Source organism: Pimephales promelas, chromosome 16, assembly GCF_988280905.1.
Source record: "Pimephales promelas chromosome 16, fPimPro1.hap1.1, whole genome shotgun sequence".
Lineage (NCBI taxonomy): Eukaryota > Metazoa > Chordata > Actinopteri > Cypriniformes > Leuciscidae > Pimephales > Pimephales promelas.
In genome coordinates this window covers 4,512,374-4,530,915 of record NC_142784.1, presented here as the reverse complement: position 1 = coordinate 4,530,915, position 18,542 = coordinate 4,512,374, and the positions used below count along the sequence as shown (strand labels likewise).

General features: G+C 40.7%; 2 protein-coding genes across 3 annotated transcripts in view; both read left to right on the top strand.

Moving 5' to 3' along the window:
• Nucleotides 1–18,542, top strand: part of LOC120466787 (uncharacterized) — a 329,947-nt gene that overhangs the window by 185,755 nt on the left and 125,650 nt on the right. The window lies entirely within an intron of this gene.
• unm_sa42458 (un-named sa42458) lies at nt 1,721–17,226 on the top strand. Of its 2 annotated transcripts, none has more exons than XM_039655993.2 (6): nt 1,721–1,893; nt 2,099–2,292; nt 2,394–2,462; nt 3,202–3,347; nt 11,322–11,508; nt 16,843–17,226. In XM_039655993.2, exons 2-6 carry the CDS (start codon nt 2,122–2,124, stop codon nt 16,855–16,857), a joined length of 588 nt encoding a protein of 195 aa, XP_039511927.1. In that variant the 5' UTR covers nt 1,721–1,893; nt 2,099–2,121; the 3' UTR covers nt 16,858–17,226. The 2 variants fall into 2 exon arrangements, with proteins under 2 accessions (XP_039511927.1, XP_039511925.1); XM_039655991.2 differs by having other exon boundaries at nt 16,840–17,226.

Here is an 18,542-nt window from a genome sequence, read left to right as displayed (position 1 = left end):
TTTTTATTTTTGAATGGTCATGGTTTATTCACTTATTTTCCCCTGAGATGGGAGAAATAAGGATTTAAGTGTTTTAATTCCTGCTTATTGTGATGTAAAAATCGTCATTTTGCGTCATGATAAGCAGGAAGTCACATTTCATTGAAATGACAGAGACTACAAACTTAGCTTCTAATACTTCAAGGGTGTGGGACCCACTCACCCCACAGGCCTACAGATCAGTGGGTGGGACTTCACTTGCAGAAACTGAAGTTATAACAGCCATCTTGTTTGGAAGCTAAGCTAACAAGCGCTGTGGAGATGGGAAGTTATGATAATGACGGAAACTAAACATGATATGGAAGAAGAGGATTTTGAAATTCTGCTGCTCGAAACCGATGTTTGTGGCTATCTTTACGAGCCACAGTATAGTGAAGAGCAGCTGAGGCTGATGGAGGAACCGGAGGCGGCGGCCTGTCGCGGTAGATAAGCCCGGACTGACTCCAGCTAAGGCGGACTGATTGTGCTTGTGCTTGCAGTCGAGGATCCCGGACTGGCTCTAGCTGAGGCAGACTGATGCTGCTTGTGCTAATGTTACTATTAAACATTTTAATAGTAAAATGAACAAATACAAAACGAAAGTATAAGGCAGCAGAGCAGCCCCTCATTGACGACTGATGTCCACACACAGGAGAAACAAAACAGTTTAAAGGGCACCTATTATGCACCTTTTTACAAGATGACTGAATCTTTTAACTTGCCTTATTTCTTGACTTATATAGCTTCTTATACTTTTTAAACTACTTATACTTTAATAATGGCTATTCTTGGTCAATAAATTAAAAAGAGAAATGGTTGTGTCATTTCATTTTATACAGCCTATGTTAGAGTATTTTAATATATAGCCTATACAAAATATATCACCAACACGTCATGTTTTTTTTTTTCATTTATGGGAATTTCATATATCAATTTCCATAATAACAATTAACATTGCATTTCGAATCTCTGTGAATATGGTAAGGCAGTATAAGCTCAGGTAAACCTCAATCACATTTTATCTTAGCCAAAAACTGTTTTAATATTAATAACATTAACAGAAAGGTTGCTGGCTAAGAATTAAAATTCAAACAGCATTGATCCCACAATGTTATACGGTGGCTGTAAAATAATGCTTCTACAATGTAGTTACAATAAAATGACTGGACTATCCATAAATGTTTTGCTATCATGCATTTGCATTTACAATAAAAAACATGTTGTTGTAAAATTTTTTGAAAAAATTCATCAATTGCTGACAGTGTATTTAACCTTCATATCCTTCTAAAGATGCACCGATCGACCTGTCAGGGACCGGAATCGGATGGTTTTCCACATGCTTGGCCTGGACCAGCCAGTCAGTCTCACGTCTTTCTGATTCCGGATTCAACTGAACCTTTAGTTCTTGAATTTGTTTACGAAGCTTCTTTCGCCGTCTTCTCTACCCTTGATTATTTTGCCTAAAAACCATGCATCAATAAATTACATTAAATCCATTGCAATAGTCTGGAAAATATCCTGTTACATTATTACATTAATCTCTTTGACCTGATAGCTAAATTTAAAGTGTAATATAGAGTCAATGTTTTAGAGTCAATGCAATGAAACAATATCCATTTGACTAAAACTCAGACTGAAACTGATTTTTTTTTTTTCCCTGTGAAAGCAGGGTCATTGACCGCAGGGACAGCTGCCTGTGTGTGTCATACATGCTTTTGCTTACATTACCTTTAGTGGTCTCATGATACTGAACACTTTCCTGGTTTTCACCAACTTTTCAGACTACTTGACAATTATTAGCCCCACCGGGAACTATTCGAACGATTTGTTAGTCAACGAGTGGAGAAGTTAGAACAGGAGAGCTCAAGGAAACAGGTAAATGATGTTATTTTTAATAGCTGTAGTTTGTAAATTGAATAGTTTGTATTTTTATTCTTTTCCATTATTGTATGATCCTGGACACTGCAGTTATACAAATAGGAATGTTGCTCATTATTCATAAAGTGTATTTAACAGAATACTCTCAGTCTCTTCTGGTTCAATATTTTAATACAAGAAAATTATCTTTACCTCGATTAAGCAACAAATTCAAATCAGGTCATCATGTGTACGGGGAAGTGTGCCAAATGCACCGGAGACCTTCTCTTTCCACTTGGCCTCTTGGCCATAGTTGGAAACATCTTGCTATTTTTTCCCAATGGTGAGGTGTGGAGGACCGAGGAAATCACAGAAAAGATCTGGTTCTTTCCCGGGGTCATCGGGGGAGGACTGTTGGTGAGTCTGAAGCTTTAGGGTATCTGAGAGAAAGAGATACCAGCGTCCATTTGTGTCCTCTATTCTAGAGTCGATTTCTGTGTTTTGTGTCCGTGTTGCAGGCGTTTTTGCCTGCTTCAGTGATGAAGGCTGCAGGGCACGAGGGGAGCTGCTGTGCAAACAGATGTGGGGTGAGTAAAGCTCACTGCTTGTGAACACCGAGTTCATATCTCTGATGAGGTGTGCACTTGCTAAATCTTTATTCAAAATTGTGTAGCCTATAAAGTTCACTTGTAATATAAGTGGCAAACTATTATGTCACACAACTTGCAACCCTTTTGCAGTAGAAGCATGTGGTTCTAATTATCTGTTTAGAATTACATAACGGACAACATAGAGTCGGTCATTTAATCCAATAACAAATAGATTGATTTGGGTTTAAATTACTAATATAGATGGTGGAAGAATAAATCACAAGCACAGCAATGAATGAAAGAAAGAAAGGTTTTCTGCATAAGCAGACAGTTAGAAAGCACTGGAAGACAGAAATATTTTGTGAATGACCAGTTAAAATCAAGGATAAAATCTTAAAAGCTTTGTTATTGGTAATAAACTAATAATTGTATGTGACACCTATGATTGAGATAGGTGAAGAATATATGTTTCGATTCTTGGACAAACAATGGACAAAATTAAGCTTTATTCATTCTTTGTATTTATCAGAAAAAAGTTATTGAATATATCCTCACATGTACAAGAGTTGCCATTTCTTTCAACATTTATTTGTGAACAGTAATTTCATAAAACATATCGTAAAAACAAAATCAGACACAGCATTTCAAGTGACTTTCAAGTAGGCTACATTTGTCCCTGGCAAAGAGCGCCACCCGTGAGAGAAGCTGACCCCAGTGGTTTGTGTGTGTGGTGCAGATGATGGTGTCCATGCTGATGTCTGTGCTGGGTGCCGCTGGAGCGCTGTACTGCATGATTGTCTCTGCCGTCGGCCTGCAGGACGGCCCGCTGTGTGACACGGGAGACGGGATCTTTATCTACCCATTCTTAAACTGGACTACAGAGTAACGTGAAAAACACACATATTTCATTTTTTGTTTATAAAGTACATACATACAATGAAAATGACATACAAAAAAGTAATTTCATTTTCTGCTAGTTCTGTTACTCTACAACATGCTTTGTTTGCGCTCTGTTTATATTGTGTTGTAGTTCCACAGTTGGACACTGGGTGGAGTGCGGGTTTAATAGGTACATAGGTAGACAGAGAGCAAGTGAAGTCAGGTGTAACTAATGAGGGAAGCAAACAATTTTTGACCATACGCACAACTGGCACATCCAGGAACTTAACTGTCAATTTTGTCCCCGCCCCCTTTTGGGGGAAACAAACTAGACTCCCCATAGACTTCAACACAAAATAACGGCAAAAACCAACGTCCGTTCACAGCCGACAGGCGTAAATAACTTAAGAAATCACTTATATAAAACATGTCAAGTAATTATATGTCCATCCTGCCTGCCAAAGAGCCTGAAAGATACATTTTTTAAGCCCATCAACTAGCCCAGACTACCTGCCATCATCATCATAAATTCATAATATATACAGTAAGGTTCTTTACTTTAAAAAACGAAATAAAATCATTCACTGGCTTACCTGGTGACTCAATGAGGCACAATTAAATGTCCGGGTAAGACACCTCTGGCCACTGGATGGGGTTGTTAGCTGTACACCAATTTGACGCTGGGAGAATAAAGGGACATGTTTTTAACCCTTATGTGCTGTTGTGGCTTTTTTCAGCCACTAAGGGGTATTTTTTAGTCTTAATTTGGCCGTAACTTTTTCTTTGTTTCAGCAAATGGAATGATTTTTGGTGACAAATCTTATTTTGACACATATTTTGGGAAAATGCTTTGAAATTTTTCAAAAACTCAACAGTACACTCTGGGCAAATTCACTACCCTTTCGTTATGTTCGTGGCTGAAAAAAGCCACTACTTTAAACTGCTGTAAAAATGTATCAGATAAATATTTTTTTCAATTTTTTTTGCATAAATCTATTAACCGGCCTCAGTCCTGATCAAAACTACTAAATGTTTAAAAAAATTTCAGGATTTTAACTCTTTAATTGCCAAATTCATAAATGATGTCACTGATTTGGGAAAAAAAACACAGAAAATGACTTATTTTCAATATAAAATATGATTGTGGACTGGATTTTTTTTCACCTTTTATCACAGTCTTGGACATGTCAAAGATTAGAAACAACATTGGTTTTGATGCATTGTTAGTTTTTGTGTAGCATCAGATTTTAACTTTTTCTCCCTCATTTACTGTTCGTGGCTGTTTTTGCCCCATTGACTTCCATTATAACCACATTTTTTGATTGCAAAGCCATGACACCATAAAATCATGCATTTTTGATTGTTGATGGTTTTCCCTGTTGGGAAGAGGTAAAATTTGTAATTTTTACTGTTGATAACCAGGTGGAACCATTTAACCCTTTAGACAGGCCTGTGCAAAAAAAGCTTAGTTTCTGGCTTTTACATGCAGTTATATGGAGTATAATAGCATATTACAGTGTGTATATGTGTGTGTGGGTGTGCGTGAGTGTGTGAGAGAGTGTGAGAACTCACCTTGATGCGTCTGAGAAAATAAAAATATACACTTCAGCTCTCAAAACTACATGGAGTAAACAAAAACAAAGTAAGTGTATTTATGCATCTGCTGCCTTTTGATGGTGAGAAATGCAGACTAAACAAAAACAAAGCAAGTGGATATAAACGCTTGTCATTTGATGGTGAGAAGAGCAGCAAGCAACATGAGAGAGGGCTTGACTTGTAGTGAAGTTTTAGAGATGATTATGCAGTCTGACCCCTCCAGCGAGCTGCAGGAGGTATTGTCTTCTCACTCTGACCGCAGACTCAGGACAGTCAGATCCTGGTGTGGATGTGGCACCCTCATCATCATCTCAAGCTTCCACTGAAGGCGAGGAGGATTCAGATGATCCTGGATCTGGATGGACTGGGAGAATCTTGAGAGGGACATGGTGGCTCTGAAAATCGCATGACCACTGCGATCATCCCACAGGCAACGTGTGGACTCCCCTCTGGATCTGTAGACGCCGGCTAAAATCAGTAGCCCCATGTTGGCACAGAGATCTGTGGAGTCCACCCCAGTCCAGTTTCTCATTGTGCGGTGCCCATGGAGGTTGGTCATGCTGACAATGAGGTCAGTCGTCTCCTCCGTAAAAAACAGATTGAACACAGAATCCATGTTCTGAACCATTGCGATAGCATTGCGTGTCGGCCCTCGACTCACGCCTCTTGCAGGCTGAAGAAAGGGAATTGTCTCCGCATTGGTGGAAAACCATACTTCACCATTTCTCCCAATCCACCCAGATCCAGGATCCACAGAATCCTCCTGCTTTCAGTGGAAGCTAGAGCTCCACTGAAGGCGAGGAGGATTCAGAGGATCCTGGATCTGTGGACTCCACAGATCTCTGTGCATGGGGCTACTGATTTTGGCCAGCGTCTACAGATCCAGAGGGGAGTCCACACGTTGCCTGTGGGATGATCGCAGTGGTCGTGCGATTTTCAGAACCACCATGTCCCTCTCAAGATTCTCCCAGTCCATCCAGATCCAGGATCATCTGAATCCTCCTCGCCTTCAGTGGAAGCTTGAGATGATGATGAGGGTGCCACATCCACACCAGGATCTGACTGTCCTGAGTCTGCGGTCAGAGTGAGAAGACAATACCTCCTGCAGCTCGCTGGAGGGGTCAGACTGCATAATCATCTCTAAAACTTCACTACAAGTCAAGCCCTCTCTCATGTTGCTTGCTGCTCTTCTCACCATCAAATGACAAGCGTTTATATCCACTTGCTTTGTTTTTGTTTAGTCTGCATTTCTCACCATCAAAAGGCAGCAGATGCATAAATACACTTACTTTGTTTTTGTTTACTCCATGTTGTTTTGAGAGCTGAAGTGTATATTTTTATTTTCTCAGACGCATCAAGGTGAGTTCTCACACTCTCTCACACACTCACGCACACCCACACACACATATACACACTGTAATATGCTATTATACCCCATATAACTGCATGTAAAAGCCAGAAACTAAGCTTTTTTTGCACAGGCCTGTCTAAAGGGTTAAATGGTTCCACCTGGTTATCAACAGTAAAAATTACAAATTTTACCTCTTCCCAACAGGGAAAACCATCAACAATCAAAAATGCATGATTTTATGGTGTCATGGCTTTGCAATCAAAAAATGTGGTTATAATGGAAGTTAATGGGGCAAAAACAGCCACGAACAGTAAATGAGGGAGAAAAAGTTAAAATCTGATGCTACACAAAAACTAACAATGCATCGAAACCAATGTTGTTTCTAATCTTTGACATGTCCAAGACTTTGATAAAAGGTGAAAAAAAATCCAGTCCACAATCATATTTTATATTGAAAATAAGTAATTTTGTGTTTTTTTTCCCCCCAAATCAGTGACATCATTTATGAATTTGGCAATTAAAGAGTTAAAATCCTGAGTTTTTTAAAAAAATTTAGTAGTTTTGATCAGGACTGAGGTCGGTTAATAGATTTATGCAAAAAAAATTGAAAAAAATATTTATCTGATACATTTTTACAGCAGTTTAAAGTAGTGGCTTTTTTCAGCCACGAACATAACGAAAGGGTAGTGAATTTGAACAATGCACAAGGGTTAAATTGGCCAAATTAAGTTTGTGTATGTATCTTTCAGGCTCTTTGGCTGGCAGGGTGGACATATAATTACTTGACATGTTTTATATAAGTGATTTCTTAAGTTATTTACGTCTCTCGGCTGTGTACGGACGTTGGTTTTTGCCGTTATTTTGTATTGAAGTCTATGGGGAGTTTAGTTTGTTTTCCCCCAAAAGTGGGCGTGAACCTATTCAGAGACATTCTATGACGCAGCGCCGGTTGTGCGTATGTCAGGATTGTATGTGGACATTCAAACTTGTGAATTATAGGGGTGTAACGGTTCACAAAATTCATGGTTCAGTTCGATATGATACACTTGTGTCATGGTTCGGTTCGATACGGTTCAGTACGTTACTAATACAATACATGGCAGATAATTTTCTTGATTAAATTTTTTAATTATATTTTTTATTAAAATTAACGTCATAAAGTATGATATTTTTTTAACTTTGAGCAATGATGGAGCTATACTATAGCCTAATAAACAAAAGTTTATTTTAGTTCACGAACATTTGAGGGCAGCAATTGTGTTCATAATGTCTAAATAAACCGACGTGATGTTAATTGAAAGCATTATACCCTACTATTCCTGCCAAACTTCCATGGTAACAGTTAGTGTTACTACAGTAAATCCATGGTGAATGTTGCTGATGTTTCTTCCTGGTTTCCACGTCAGCTCTGTTTGATCAGTTAATAATGGAGAAATGTGAATGTTTCACTCTAGATCTCGCAGAGATGTTATTACTTCAGTGACGAATTCAAATGTTTTCTTTACTGGATTTGGCTGAGTAGTAACAGTGCTGATGAATAAGATCGGCTCGCGCCGCATTGGTCCAAACTGATAAACGGTCCGTCAACCACACAATAGCGAGTAGCTCAGTTTCGTTCGGCTTACATTGCATTTGCCATTTGATGTTGGGCAATTAGTCACGCCAGCGTCTCTTACATTATGAGCGTGCTTTCCACGCGTGACGCACCTAACGTTACATTTGAAATAACGAAATTTTGGTCGGCTAGGAATATGGTCCAACGAACTGTTCGGTTCAAAAATGCGTACCGAAAACCTCGTAGCAAACGGTTCAATGTGAATACGTGTATCGTTACACCCCTAGTGAATTAATGGAGGTTGGAGCAGGCTTCACTTAATAGTTTAAATTTATTTTATGAGTGCTGGCCTAATAATTAGAGTACATATATGGAAGAAAGAGGTCGCACTTTGCATAGACAGTTTATTTTATAATTTTGTAAAATAAACTGTCTATGCAAAGTGCGGCCTCTTTCTTCCATATACAGTATGTACCCCTAGTGAATTAAAATTTGTTTTAGCATCAGAACTGTGACAAATAAAGGGATAAATGCAGTGCAGGACAAAGTCATTGTCGCTAGGGTTGCCACCCGTCCCTTAAAATATGGAATCGTCCCGTATTTGTGATAAAAACAGTGCGTCCCGTTTTGAATCAATACGGGACGCGGTTTGTCCCGTATTTCCGAACGCATGATCCCATGCAAATCATGCCACCCGCATTCTGTGAAGACTAGTCCTATTCTACCCTTGATTGGGTAATACTCGCTGCCATTGTTGGTTTGATTGGTTTGTTTAAAGTCCCCGTGAAATCAAAATTGAACCTATTTACTTTGTTAGCGCATATTACTAGTCTTGTGGTGAACAATTAATCCGTGCAAGTAAAAATATATTTAAAAAATCTTTTACCTTGGTAATCTTTAATCAAAATCTGAAAAGTTACTTCCGGTCTGGAACGGTTTATTTTTCTGATGACGTAGGTTTCACAACTTGGGTGGGGAAACGCTTAACCACTCCCCTCAAACCGTTAGTTTGCTATGAGCGAAAGATGGAGAGGAGGAGCGCTAGAGGAAAACCCTGCCCTCTGTTCAATATTCCGTTTCACTTGGAAATACGTCACAGCACTGGAGAAAAATCGTTTGCAACTTCCGGTTCACGGGGACTTTAATACCATCAGGATCAAGGCCAATCAAAGTCAGAAGAGGGCGGTTCTTTTGGCAGAGAGTTTGGCCACTTCTGAAACGAAAGCGTATGCAAAAGTAACGACGAGAGCGGCAGGAAACAAATACTTGACTGGAAAATGTCAGTGGCAATGAGTAGCCTAAATAAGTTATAATAAGAAGTAAGAGAGAGAGATATTTGATACATATTTAATAATAAAATGAGCATGTTATGGAGAAAATAACTTATGCTTAACAAACCTAGAGAATTTCTTCCTTAAATATAGGCTAGAATTAACAATAGGTCTGAATACATAAATAAATACAGTACATAACTAGATTTTCTTACCAATTATACAAATAGTCATATCAACGGACATGATTTTACATAGACCCACACATAGTTGAATAAACAAATAAGGATTTTACAGTTAGGATAATACTAATAGTAATTATAGCCTAATGAAATCAATTTCACTAGAAGAAGTAGGCCTAGTAGTTAATTTGCACGTGACTGCATTTTTGTGTCTTTGTTTCCATGACAAGTCTAGAGAACATGCAAGTCAAAGCAGCATTCCGTGCTTTTAAAGGTATAGGTCTATTGTTATTTTTTTTGATGTTGTTTTTTTCTTTGGAAAATAAATGAAGAGTTCAGATGCAAAAGCCTCTAAATGCCATTTGAAATTTTCTTCTAAAATGACCATTTTTATCAAGCTTGCATATTTAAGTTTAATGCATATTTAATTTCACTTAAATGACAATTAATAGGTAATCTTCATTGCCATTTAAGTGAAATTGCTGAACTTAAATATGCAAGCTTGATAAAAATGATCATTTAAATGTCAAATGGAATTTAGAGGCTTTTGCATCTGAACTCTTCAAATATATAATATTAATTCCATACATTTGTCAGAGCTTGGTAGAGAGGTAACTATTATATTTATTAATGTTATTAAACAGATCAATAAATACATTATAATTTGTATTATTAAATATTAATCATATATGCATACTAAATTATGATCCTATCTGTAATACACACTTTATGGCAATTAAAAGAAAGTTTTAAAAGTGCTACATTATTTAAATAAAAATTAGACAAACTATTACTTAACAATTTCAAAATAAAATTGAAAAAAAAATGACCTTCCACCTACCGTAGACAACCGGAAACGGGGGATGGACAATAAACCAAGTTCAGCTGATCTAGATCAGAGCTGGTGGTGAGATAAATTTGAATGTCATCAGCATAGCAATGGAACTGAAGTCCGTGTCTGCGTATGTTACCAAGTGGATGTATGTAGATGATAAACAATAGTGGACCAAGAACTGAACCCTGTGTAATTGAAGCAGTGGTAGAACTGTGACCTTATATGCTCATATAATACTTTCTGTCACTGATTTAGGAAATGAGCCAGAAAAGAGCGGAACCAGTAATGCTGATATCAGAAAGCCAAGAAATAAGTAATTTGTGGCAGACTATGTCAAAAGCAGCGCTTAGATCGAGGAGCATCGAGATGTTTATCAACCCTAAATCAATGGACAAAAGAATGTCGTTAACCATACGCAGAAGAGCAGTTTCAGTGCTGTGAAATGGGCGAAAACCTGACTGAAAAGGTTCAAAAAGACCATTTATATCCAAATAAGATTGCAGTTGCGAAGCAACAACCTTTTCAATGATTTTGCTTAAGAATGTTAAATTGGATATTAGTCTATTAGTCTGTAGTTGTCCATGTTTAGATGGTCAAGACCTGTTTTTTTAAGAATGGGGGTCACCGCAGCGGTTATTTGTCTAGCCTTGTGTCTAGACTTGTCTAGCACAAGCTTAAAGGAACACTCCGACTTTTTGGGACTTTAGCTTATTAGAGTTACAGCACGCACAAGATGAAAAAGGTATGGACCTATGTAACTCTGGGGGATATGGCGAATAAGCTAAAGCCCCAAAAACTTGGAGTGTTCCTTTAAACACAAACAACAACTGACAACTTAAAAGTGAACAAGGAGGAAATACACAGAGAGAATTAACCAAATGATAAGCAGCTGTGACGATTCCTCTGTGTCCTTAGAAACTAATGATTGCCTGGAAGTTAAGACAAAGGAGGACAAGTGACAGAGAAAAACAAACTAAAAGTGCATGAAAATAAAACTTCATTTTAACTGATGCGCACTGTTTTAGTTTATTAGGATTCCGAATGGAAATTGCTTTATTGCAGCAATCTGTCATCACTGTCATCACTCCTGCATGAATATGGGAAAACACAGGCCTTATGCAGTTAGAAGAGGCCTTTTAGGATACTTAGCTTTGACAACTTTTTCCCCTTTGCTTTCCTCTGTTCAGAGAGAGTTACCTGTTTAACCAAACATCATGGACAGAGTGCGAGAGACCGCAGAACGTGGTGCTGTGGAACGTGGTCCTGTTTTCAATTCTGTTGAGCATCAGTACCCTGGAGGCTGTGCTTTTACTGGCACAGGTAGTCAACGGACTGATCGGATGCCTCTGTGGGACGTGCATGAACAAGAATCAGGTTTCATGTTAACTCTCTACATTTCTATGAATGTAAAAATGTTTTAACTGTCAAGGTGTTTACTATACATTCTAAGAGCCAAGAACGGTAACAGTTAATATATGATAGTCAACTTTCTACTAACCCTAAATAGACTCAGTTTGTAAGATGTCAACTAGCAGTATTAGTAGTAGGGCTGGTCCGAATATCATTTTTGAGCTTCGAAGCTTCGGTAGTAATAAACATTGAATATTCGAAGCTTCCAAAAAATCAATTTGTATAATTTATATTAAAATTTTTGAAGCTGCACAATCTCTTTAGGCTGTCTGTCTGTTTGCATTTTGATTATTTCCAGAAACCGTTCATCCAAACGACTTCACAGGGGAGTACAGTGTCGTATTTGGTGCAATATAGCTAGACAGGCGAGACGCGACACATTCAGAATTTTAAAAAAACTACAGAACAGCGCCAGTGGGAAGCGGCGCGCCTCCTGCGAGATATGCATGGAGAACGGACACTGCACTTGTGATATAAAACACACACACACTTTCTCTCTCTCTCACACACACACACACACAGGACTGTTAACTTAAGCAATATTTTTATTAAGGTAGTCTAAGATTTTTCTCACTAACAAATCACTGACGAAGTAGGGTAGATTTTTTTAGTTTAAAATAAAATAAATTACCTTATATAGAGGTAATTTATATATTACCTTTTAAGTAAATCACAATCAGGACAGGTTGCATTCTACCTACACTCTCTTCATGTTGTGTGCGAGGAAGATGAGTTTGTCCACATTTTCCAGTAAAAGGGAACTTCGGGTCTTATTAACTACGTAGCCAGCTTTGAGAAAATCCGCTCTGATGGAGTTAAATTGGCCGGAACGCAAATGAAGTGTTTGGCTGCAAATGCCAGTTTAGGGTAGCGGTCACTGTTTTGTTTCCACCATGCAAGTGGGCCCGACTGTACTTTGGTAGTGTCTTTCAAATATTGCTCCATCTCTTTCTTTGCGCTGTCTCCGTGTTCTTCTTCCTCCTCGTCATCATCGGACTGCATCAGCAATGAAATCTCCTGCTGTTTTTTTTTTTTTGGTGTTGGTGGTGCGGAGGCGGAGGCGGCGGCAGTCTCCTCTTCTCCATGGCTTGCTGACAGCTCTTCCATCTCCGGAATGATCTGTTGCTGGTGCAGATGTTCAGCCAGGCGGACAACCTTAAAATGCGATAGCATTTTCTTAGTCATATCTATTCGTTGTTGTGTACAAGATAAAGTAGCCTAGTGTTGCAATAATAATAATATAAAATTACATTTAAATAGATTGCATCTAAACTCACATTTTTGTTATTTACTAATTTAAATATAAAACATTAAGATCAGTCTAACATCAATGTAAACCAGGTCCTTTTTCTCGTTCTCAAGAAATTTCAGGTGCTTGAATCGCTGGTCCAGTGCTGAAGAAAGGAGGTAGATACTGCCAGGTTTCAGACTTAACAGTTGCCATCTGCTGTCAATCTCCATGACGAGTGTCTTCTTCATTTCTCTGATGGCAGGGCTGTCATCCTCCTCTGGTGACAGATGGCATTTCTTCAGGTTGAAGAGCATTGGCACTGTTGCAGACAACGATATAAGTTTGCCTCCTGTGAAAGTAGTTCTGTAAGTGTGATTAGGGGCCCCATACTTCTGCTGTCTCCTGTGCCAGTTTCCACTGGTCTGCTGTCAAGTCAAGGTTGCGATCTCTTTTCTTCGTGATGCTGGGATCTGACAAAACAGCTGTCACAGGCCATCGTTGCTTCACCAGTCGGTTAAGCATTTCACACGTAGAGTTCCAACAAGCAGCGACATCTTGAATTAGTTTGTGTGCTACAACGTTCTGCTGCGTTTTTTTCTCTTTCAAAGCAGCTGTTGCCTTTGCACTTTTTATGAAGTGTCCCACGAGATTCCTGGCAGCCACAACTGTGTGACGTATTCGGTCCTGTTTTAGAGCTGTATTTATGCACAGCTGTAGCGTGTGTCCTGAGCAGCACACCCCTTGAACGTTGTCCCATTTCTCAGGTTCTTTCTTCAGCATCTCGGTGCACAGCTTCATATTGCTGGCATTGTCGTGAACAACGGCTACTCGCTTATAATTTGGAATGGCGAATGCGTCAGTGGCGTCTCCAAGCTTTGAAATACTGGAACGGTTTCGGACAGTGTAGTCAGGCTCCATCTTCTTAATTAATTTTCTGAAGCCTTCGCCTTCAACTACATTAATGGGTCTCATATCTATAGTGATGAACTCCACTATGGCATCTGTTATTTCTCTCTTTCTTTTCTCTGTTATTGGTTTTCGGAATTGTAGGAACTGCTGTGACCTTTTTGGTGTAGTTGAGGATGTTGATGGCTGCGAACGCCATACCTGGGGATGTACCTATAGACAGCTGTTATCATCGGTATTTTCCAAGAAAATTAAGCGCACGTTTTTTACCACGTGTAAAATTAGTGATGGCAGATAAAAGCAGCTCGTGGTCTACTTATGGAACTCTCAAGCTTGATGTGCTGTTGTGGTAGGCCAGTTTCAAATTGCACATTTGACACACTGCCTTTGTCTTGTCTTCCTCACTTAATTTAAAGTTCTCCCACACAGATGAATCCCTCGGACAGAGACATCAGGCGACCGGGGCGGAACAGAAAGTCCATAGGGCGGTGAGGGAGAAACACAGAGTTCATTGGGCAGTGAAGGAAAAACACAGAGTCCATCGGGTGGCCAGGGCTGTGAAGACCCCTCGGGCGGCCAGGATGGAGCAGATCTTTCATGTGGCCAGGGCGGTGAAAACCCCTCGGGTGGCCAGGGCGGTGCAGACCCCTCGGGCGGCCAGGGCGGTGCAGACCCTTCGGGTGGCCAGAGCGGTGAAGACCCCTCGGGCGGCCAGAGCGGTGAAGACCCCTCGGGCGGCCAGGGCGGTGAAGACCCCTCGGGCGGCCAGGATGGAGCAGATCTTTCAGGTGGCCAGGGCGGTGAAAACCCCTCGGGTGGCCAGGGCGGTGCAGACCCCTCGGGCGGCCAGGGCGGTGCAGACCCTTCGGGTGGCCAGGGCGGTGAAGACCCCTCGGGCGGCCAGGGCGGTGAAGACCCCTCGGGTGGCCAGGGCGGTGAAGACCCCTCGGGCGGCCAGGGCGGTGAAGACCCCTCGGGCGGCCAGGGCGGTGAAGACCCCTCGGGCGGCCAGGGCGGTGAAGACCCCTCGGGCGGCCAGGGCGGTGAAGACCCCTCGGGCGGCCAGGGCGGTGCAGACCCTTCGGGTGGCCAGGGCGGTGAAGACCCCTCGGGCGGCCAGGGCGGCGAAGAGCCCTCGGGGAGCCAGGGCAGTGAAGATCCCTCGGGCGGCCACGACGGAGCAGATCCCTCAGGACCAGACACCGGCTCGGGAACAGGCGCTGGCTCTGCCTCCGGCTCGGGAACAGGCGCCGGCTCAGGAACTGACACTAAAACAGACACAGTCACAAGAACAGACACAAACACAGACAAAAACGCTGGGTCCTGAACCAACATGAGCTCCGGCTCAGGGACAGGCACCGGCTCAGGGACAGGCACCGGCTCAGGGACAGGGACCGGCTCAGGGACAGGCACCGGCTCAGGGACCGGCTCAGGGACCGGCTCAGGGACAGGTACCGGCATGGCCTCCGCCTCTGAAACAGGCATGGGCTCTGGCTCAGGTACAGTAACAGCAAAGACTGGCATCTCCAAAATCCGAGCCAGATGCTCCAAATAGTTCGTCACAGCTTTCGCAGCCACGCAAAAGGGGATCTCTGGCTCGGTCTCAGACTGGACAGACGGGACATGAACAGTCTCTCGCTGGGCAGACGGGACGTGAACAGTCTCTCGCTGGGCAGACGGGACGTGAACAGTCTCTCGCTGGGCAGACGGGACGTGAACAGTCTCTCGCTGGGCAGACGGGACGTGAACAGTCTCTCGCTGGGCAGACGGGCATTTCCTCCTCCTTCTCCGTCCGTGACGGCGAGAAGTGGGTCCTGACCTGTCCCTATAGATGGGCGAAAATTGACTTGACCCAAATGAGGCGATGAAGTAGTCCGGGCAATCCAAATAGTCGTCATCGTAATCCAGATTTCCCCAGTCAAAGTCCTCATCCTCCATCCTGCTGAGTCCTCAAGTTGGTTGGATCTTTCTGTCACGATACACTTAACAAAAGTGAAGGGAAGGACTCAAGTGCAGTGAAGGGATGATTTATTAACAAAGTAAAACAAAACACAAAGCAAAAACCCACGAGGGGGAAAACATACTCAACAAAACATAAAACTGAACTTGAACTGAAATACCATACACTGACCATGAATAACACCAGGGAACAGGGGAGACATAAGACAAAGATCCAACACAGACTGCAAACATGAAGGAACTTAAATAGGGAACAAATCAAGAGGGAACAGGTGGGAGAACTCAAACACTAATCAGGTAACGAGGGGGAGGATCAAACAATGACAGGAGCACATGGCTCAACATAACAAAACCACCCATGTGCAAACACGACAGGACAGACACGTGACACAAAGTTGACAAATTCCGCCCATGAAACCCGGATAATCCGTGATAATCCCCTATAGTACCTTATTATAATGTTAACAAACAATAAATAAAGAATCTGAACATTTTCAATCAATAACCAGGGCATGTTTTAGTCCAGATTAAAATATAAATGTTTAACTTTGAAAATCAATGGCCTATGAAATATTTAAGTATTTGGTCCAGTGATGAACACTATTGCGAATACAAATATCTGAATGGCTGCTTAAAACTTTAAAATACTGTTCAGAAACAGAAAATGGCAACCTACTTTGTTAACAGCTTGTTGTCAGCGCCACCTGCTGTCAGAGAGTGAATGTGTATTTTACGTTCAATGTCGTTTTACACACTTTGAAACCGCAGTGCATGAACTTGTACCACACTTGAAGGAAATAACAAATTTCCTCTGGCTTACTGCCACCCACTGGAGACACATCACATTGCTGTATACTACAAATATATGTGCATGTACTGAATTATTAAATAACCATTATTAATAAAAGAACTGAAATGACAAAAACATATTCTAGCTCTTAACTCACAATTATATTCCTTCATCTATTTATATATATTCTAGATTTCCCCACACTTAGAATAAAGAGACCATTATCATTCGTTGGTGTGGACACAAATATAATTATTGTTATAGTTATCGTTCTTGGTGTGCATAGGCCTTTAATTAAAATTTAAATAAAGTGTAAGCCCAAGAACATTAAGCAATTGCTTTCAAAATGTACTTACATGTTGGTATTACAAATATTTTATTTACAAATAATGTATTGCTTTGGCTTCAGCAGACGCAGTTGGCATGAAAACCAAAGAACACACTCCAGTATGTGGGATCTTCACAGTAGTACAGAAGAACACAATCTACAGATCTACAGAAAAAATCATGTGAAGTCTACTAAGGTTTTGCTAGACTCAGATGATTATTATCATTTTCAGTTTTTTTTTATGAATGATGTCCTTGTCTTTGATAAATGAAGCCTTTGACACAGGTAATTTATCTATAGTAGTTTAAGTATCAAATATCATAATAAACAAGTCTCAGGAAGAAAAAAGAGACACATGTTACTGACCAAATAATGATATCAGTAAAGATTAATAACGTAGTCAGTAAATTGTAATGATAGATTAATATTTCAACTAATAGATTTTTAAATAAACACCTTTTGTCAGGATTATGTTTGGTGTAATTGTCATTTGTTTCTTGCATTTCCTTTCCATTTAGTCTTGATTATTCCCCTGTTAGTTTCCTTGATTACTGATTAGTTACACCTGTCTCGTTTAGTTCCCTTGTTTGCTACTGTGTATTTATGGTCCCTGTTTTGTTCAGTTCTTTGACTATGTTGGAAATCTAATAGTTTCTCTGTATTTAGTAGTTGTAAATCATCGTATATGCTCACCTAAAGGATTATTAGGAACACCATACTAATACTGTGTTTGACCCCCTTTCGCCTTCATAGCTGCCTTAATTCTATGTGACATTCTTTAGAAATGTTGGCCCAAATTGATAGGATAGCATCTTGCAGTTGATGGAGATTTGTGGGATGCACATCCACGAAGCTCCCATTCCACCACATCCTAAAGATGCTCTATTGGGTTGAGATCTGGTGACTGTGGGGGCCATTTTAGTACAATGAACTCATTTTCATGTTCAATCAATCAATTTGAAATGATTCAAGCTTTGTGACATGGTGCATTATCCTGCTGGAAGTAGCGATCAGAGGATGGGTACATGGTGGCCATAAAAGGGATGGATATGGTCAGAAACAATGCTCAGGTAGGCCGTGGCATTTAAAACGGTGGCCTAAAGTGTGCCAAGTGGTAACAAGGCATAATGGATCCATGTTCTCATTCTGTTTATGCCAAATTCTGACTCTACCCTCTGAATGTCTCAACAGAAATCAAGACTCATCTGACCAGGCAACATTTTTCCAGTCTTCAACTGTCCAATTTTGGTGAGCTCTTGCAAATTGTGGCCTCTTTTTCCTATTTGTAGTGGAGATGAGTGGTAGGCTACCCGGTGGGGTCTTCTGCTGTAGCCCATCCGTCTCTAGGTTGTGCATGTTGTGGCATCACAAATACTTTGCTGCATACATAGGTTGTAACGAATGGTTGTTTCTGTCAAAGTTGCTCTTCTATCAGCTTGAATCAGTCGGCCCATTCTCTTGACCTCTAGCATCAACAAGGCATTTTCGTCCACAGGACTGCCGCATACTGGATGTTTTTCCCTTTTCACACCATTCTTTGTAAACCCTTGAAATGTTTGTGCGTGAAAATCACAGTAGCTGAGCAGATTGTGAAATACTCAGACTGGCCCGTCTGGCACCAACAACCATGCCACGCTCAAAATTGCTTAAATCACCTTTCTTTCCCATTCTGACATTCAGTTTGGAGTTCAGGAGATTGTCTTGACCAGGACCTCAACCCTTAGTGCATTGAAGCAACTGCCATGTGATCGGTTGATTAGATAATTGCATTAATGAGAAATTGA

Coding starts and splice junctions, on each gene's coding strand:
- unm_sa42458 (XM_039655991.2), top strand. CDS start 2,122: ATGTGTACGGGGAAGTGTGCCAAATGCACCGGAGACCTTCTCTTTCCA. Junction 2,293..2,393: donor TCATCGGGGGAGGACTGTTG/GTGAGTCTGAAG, acceptor TCCGTGTTGCAG/GCGTTTTTGCCTGCTTCAGT. Junction 2,463..3,201: donor GCTGTGCAAACAGATGTGGG/GTGAGTAAAGCT, acceptor TGTGTGGTGCAG/ATGATGGTGTCCATGCTGAT.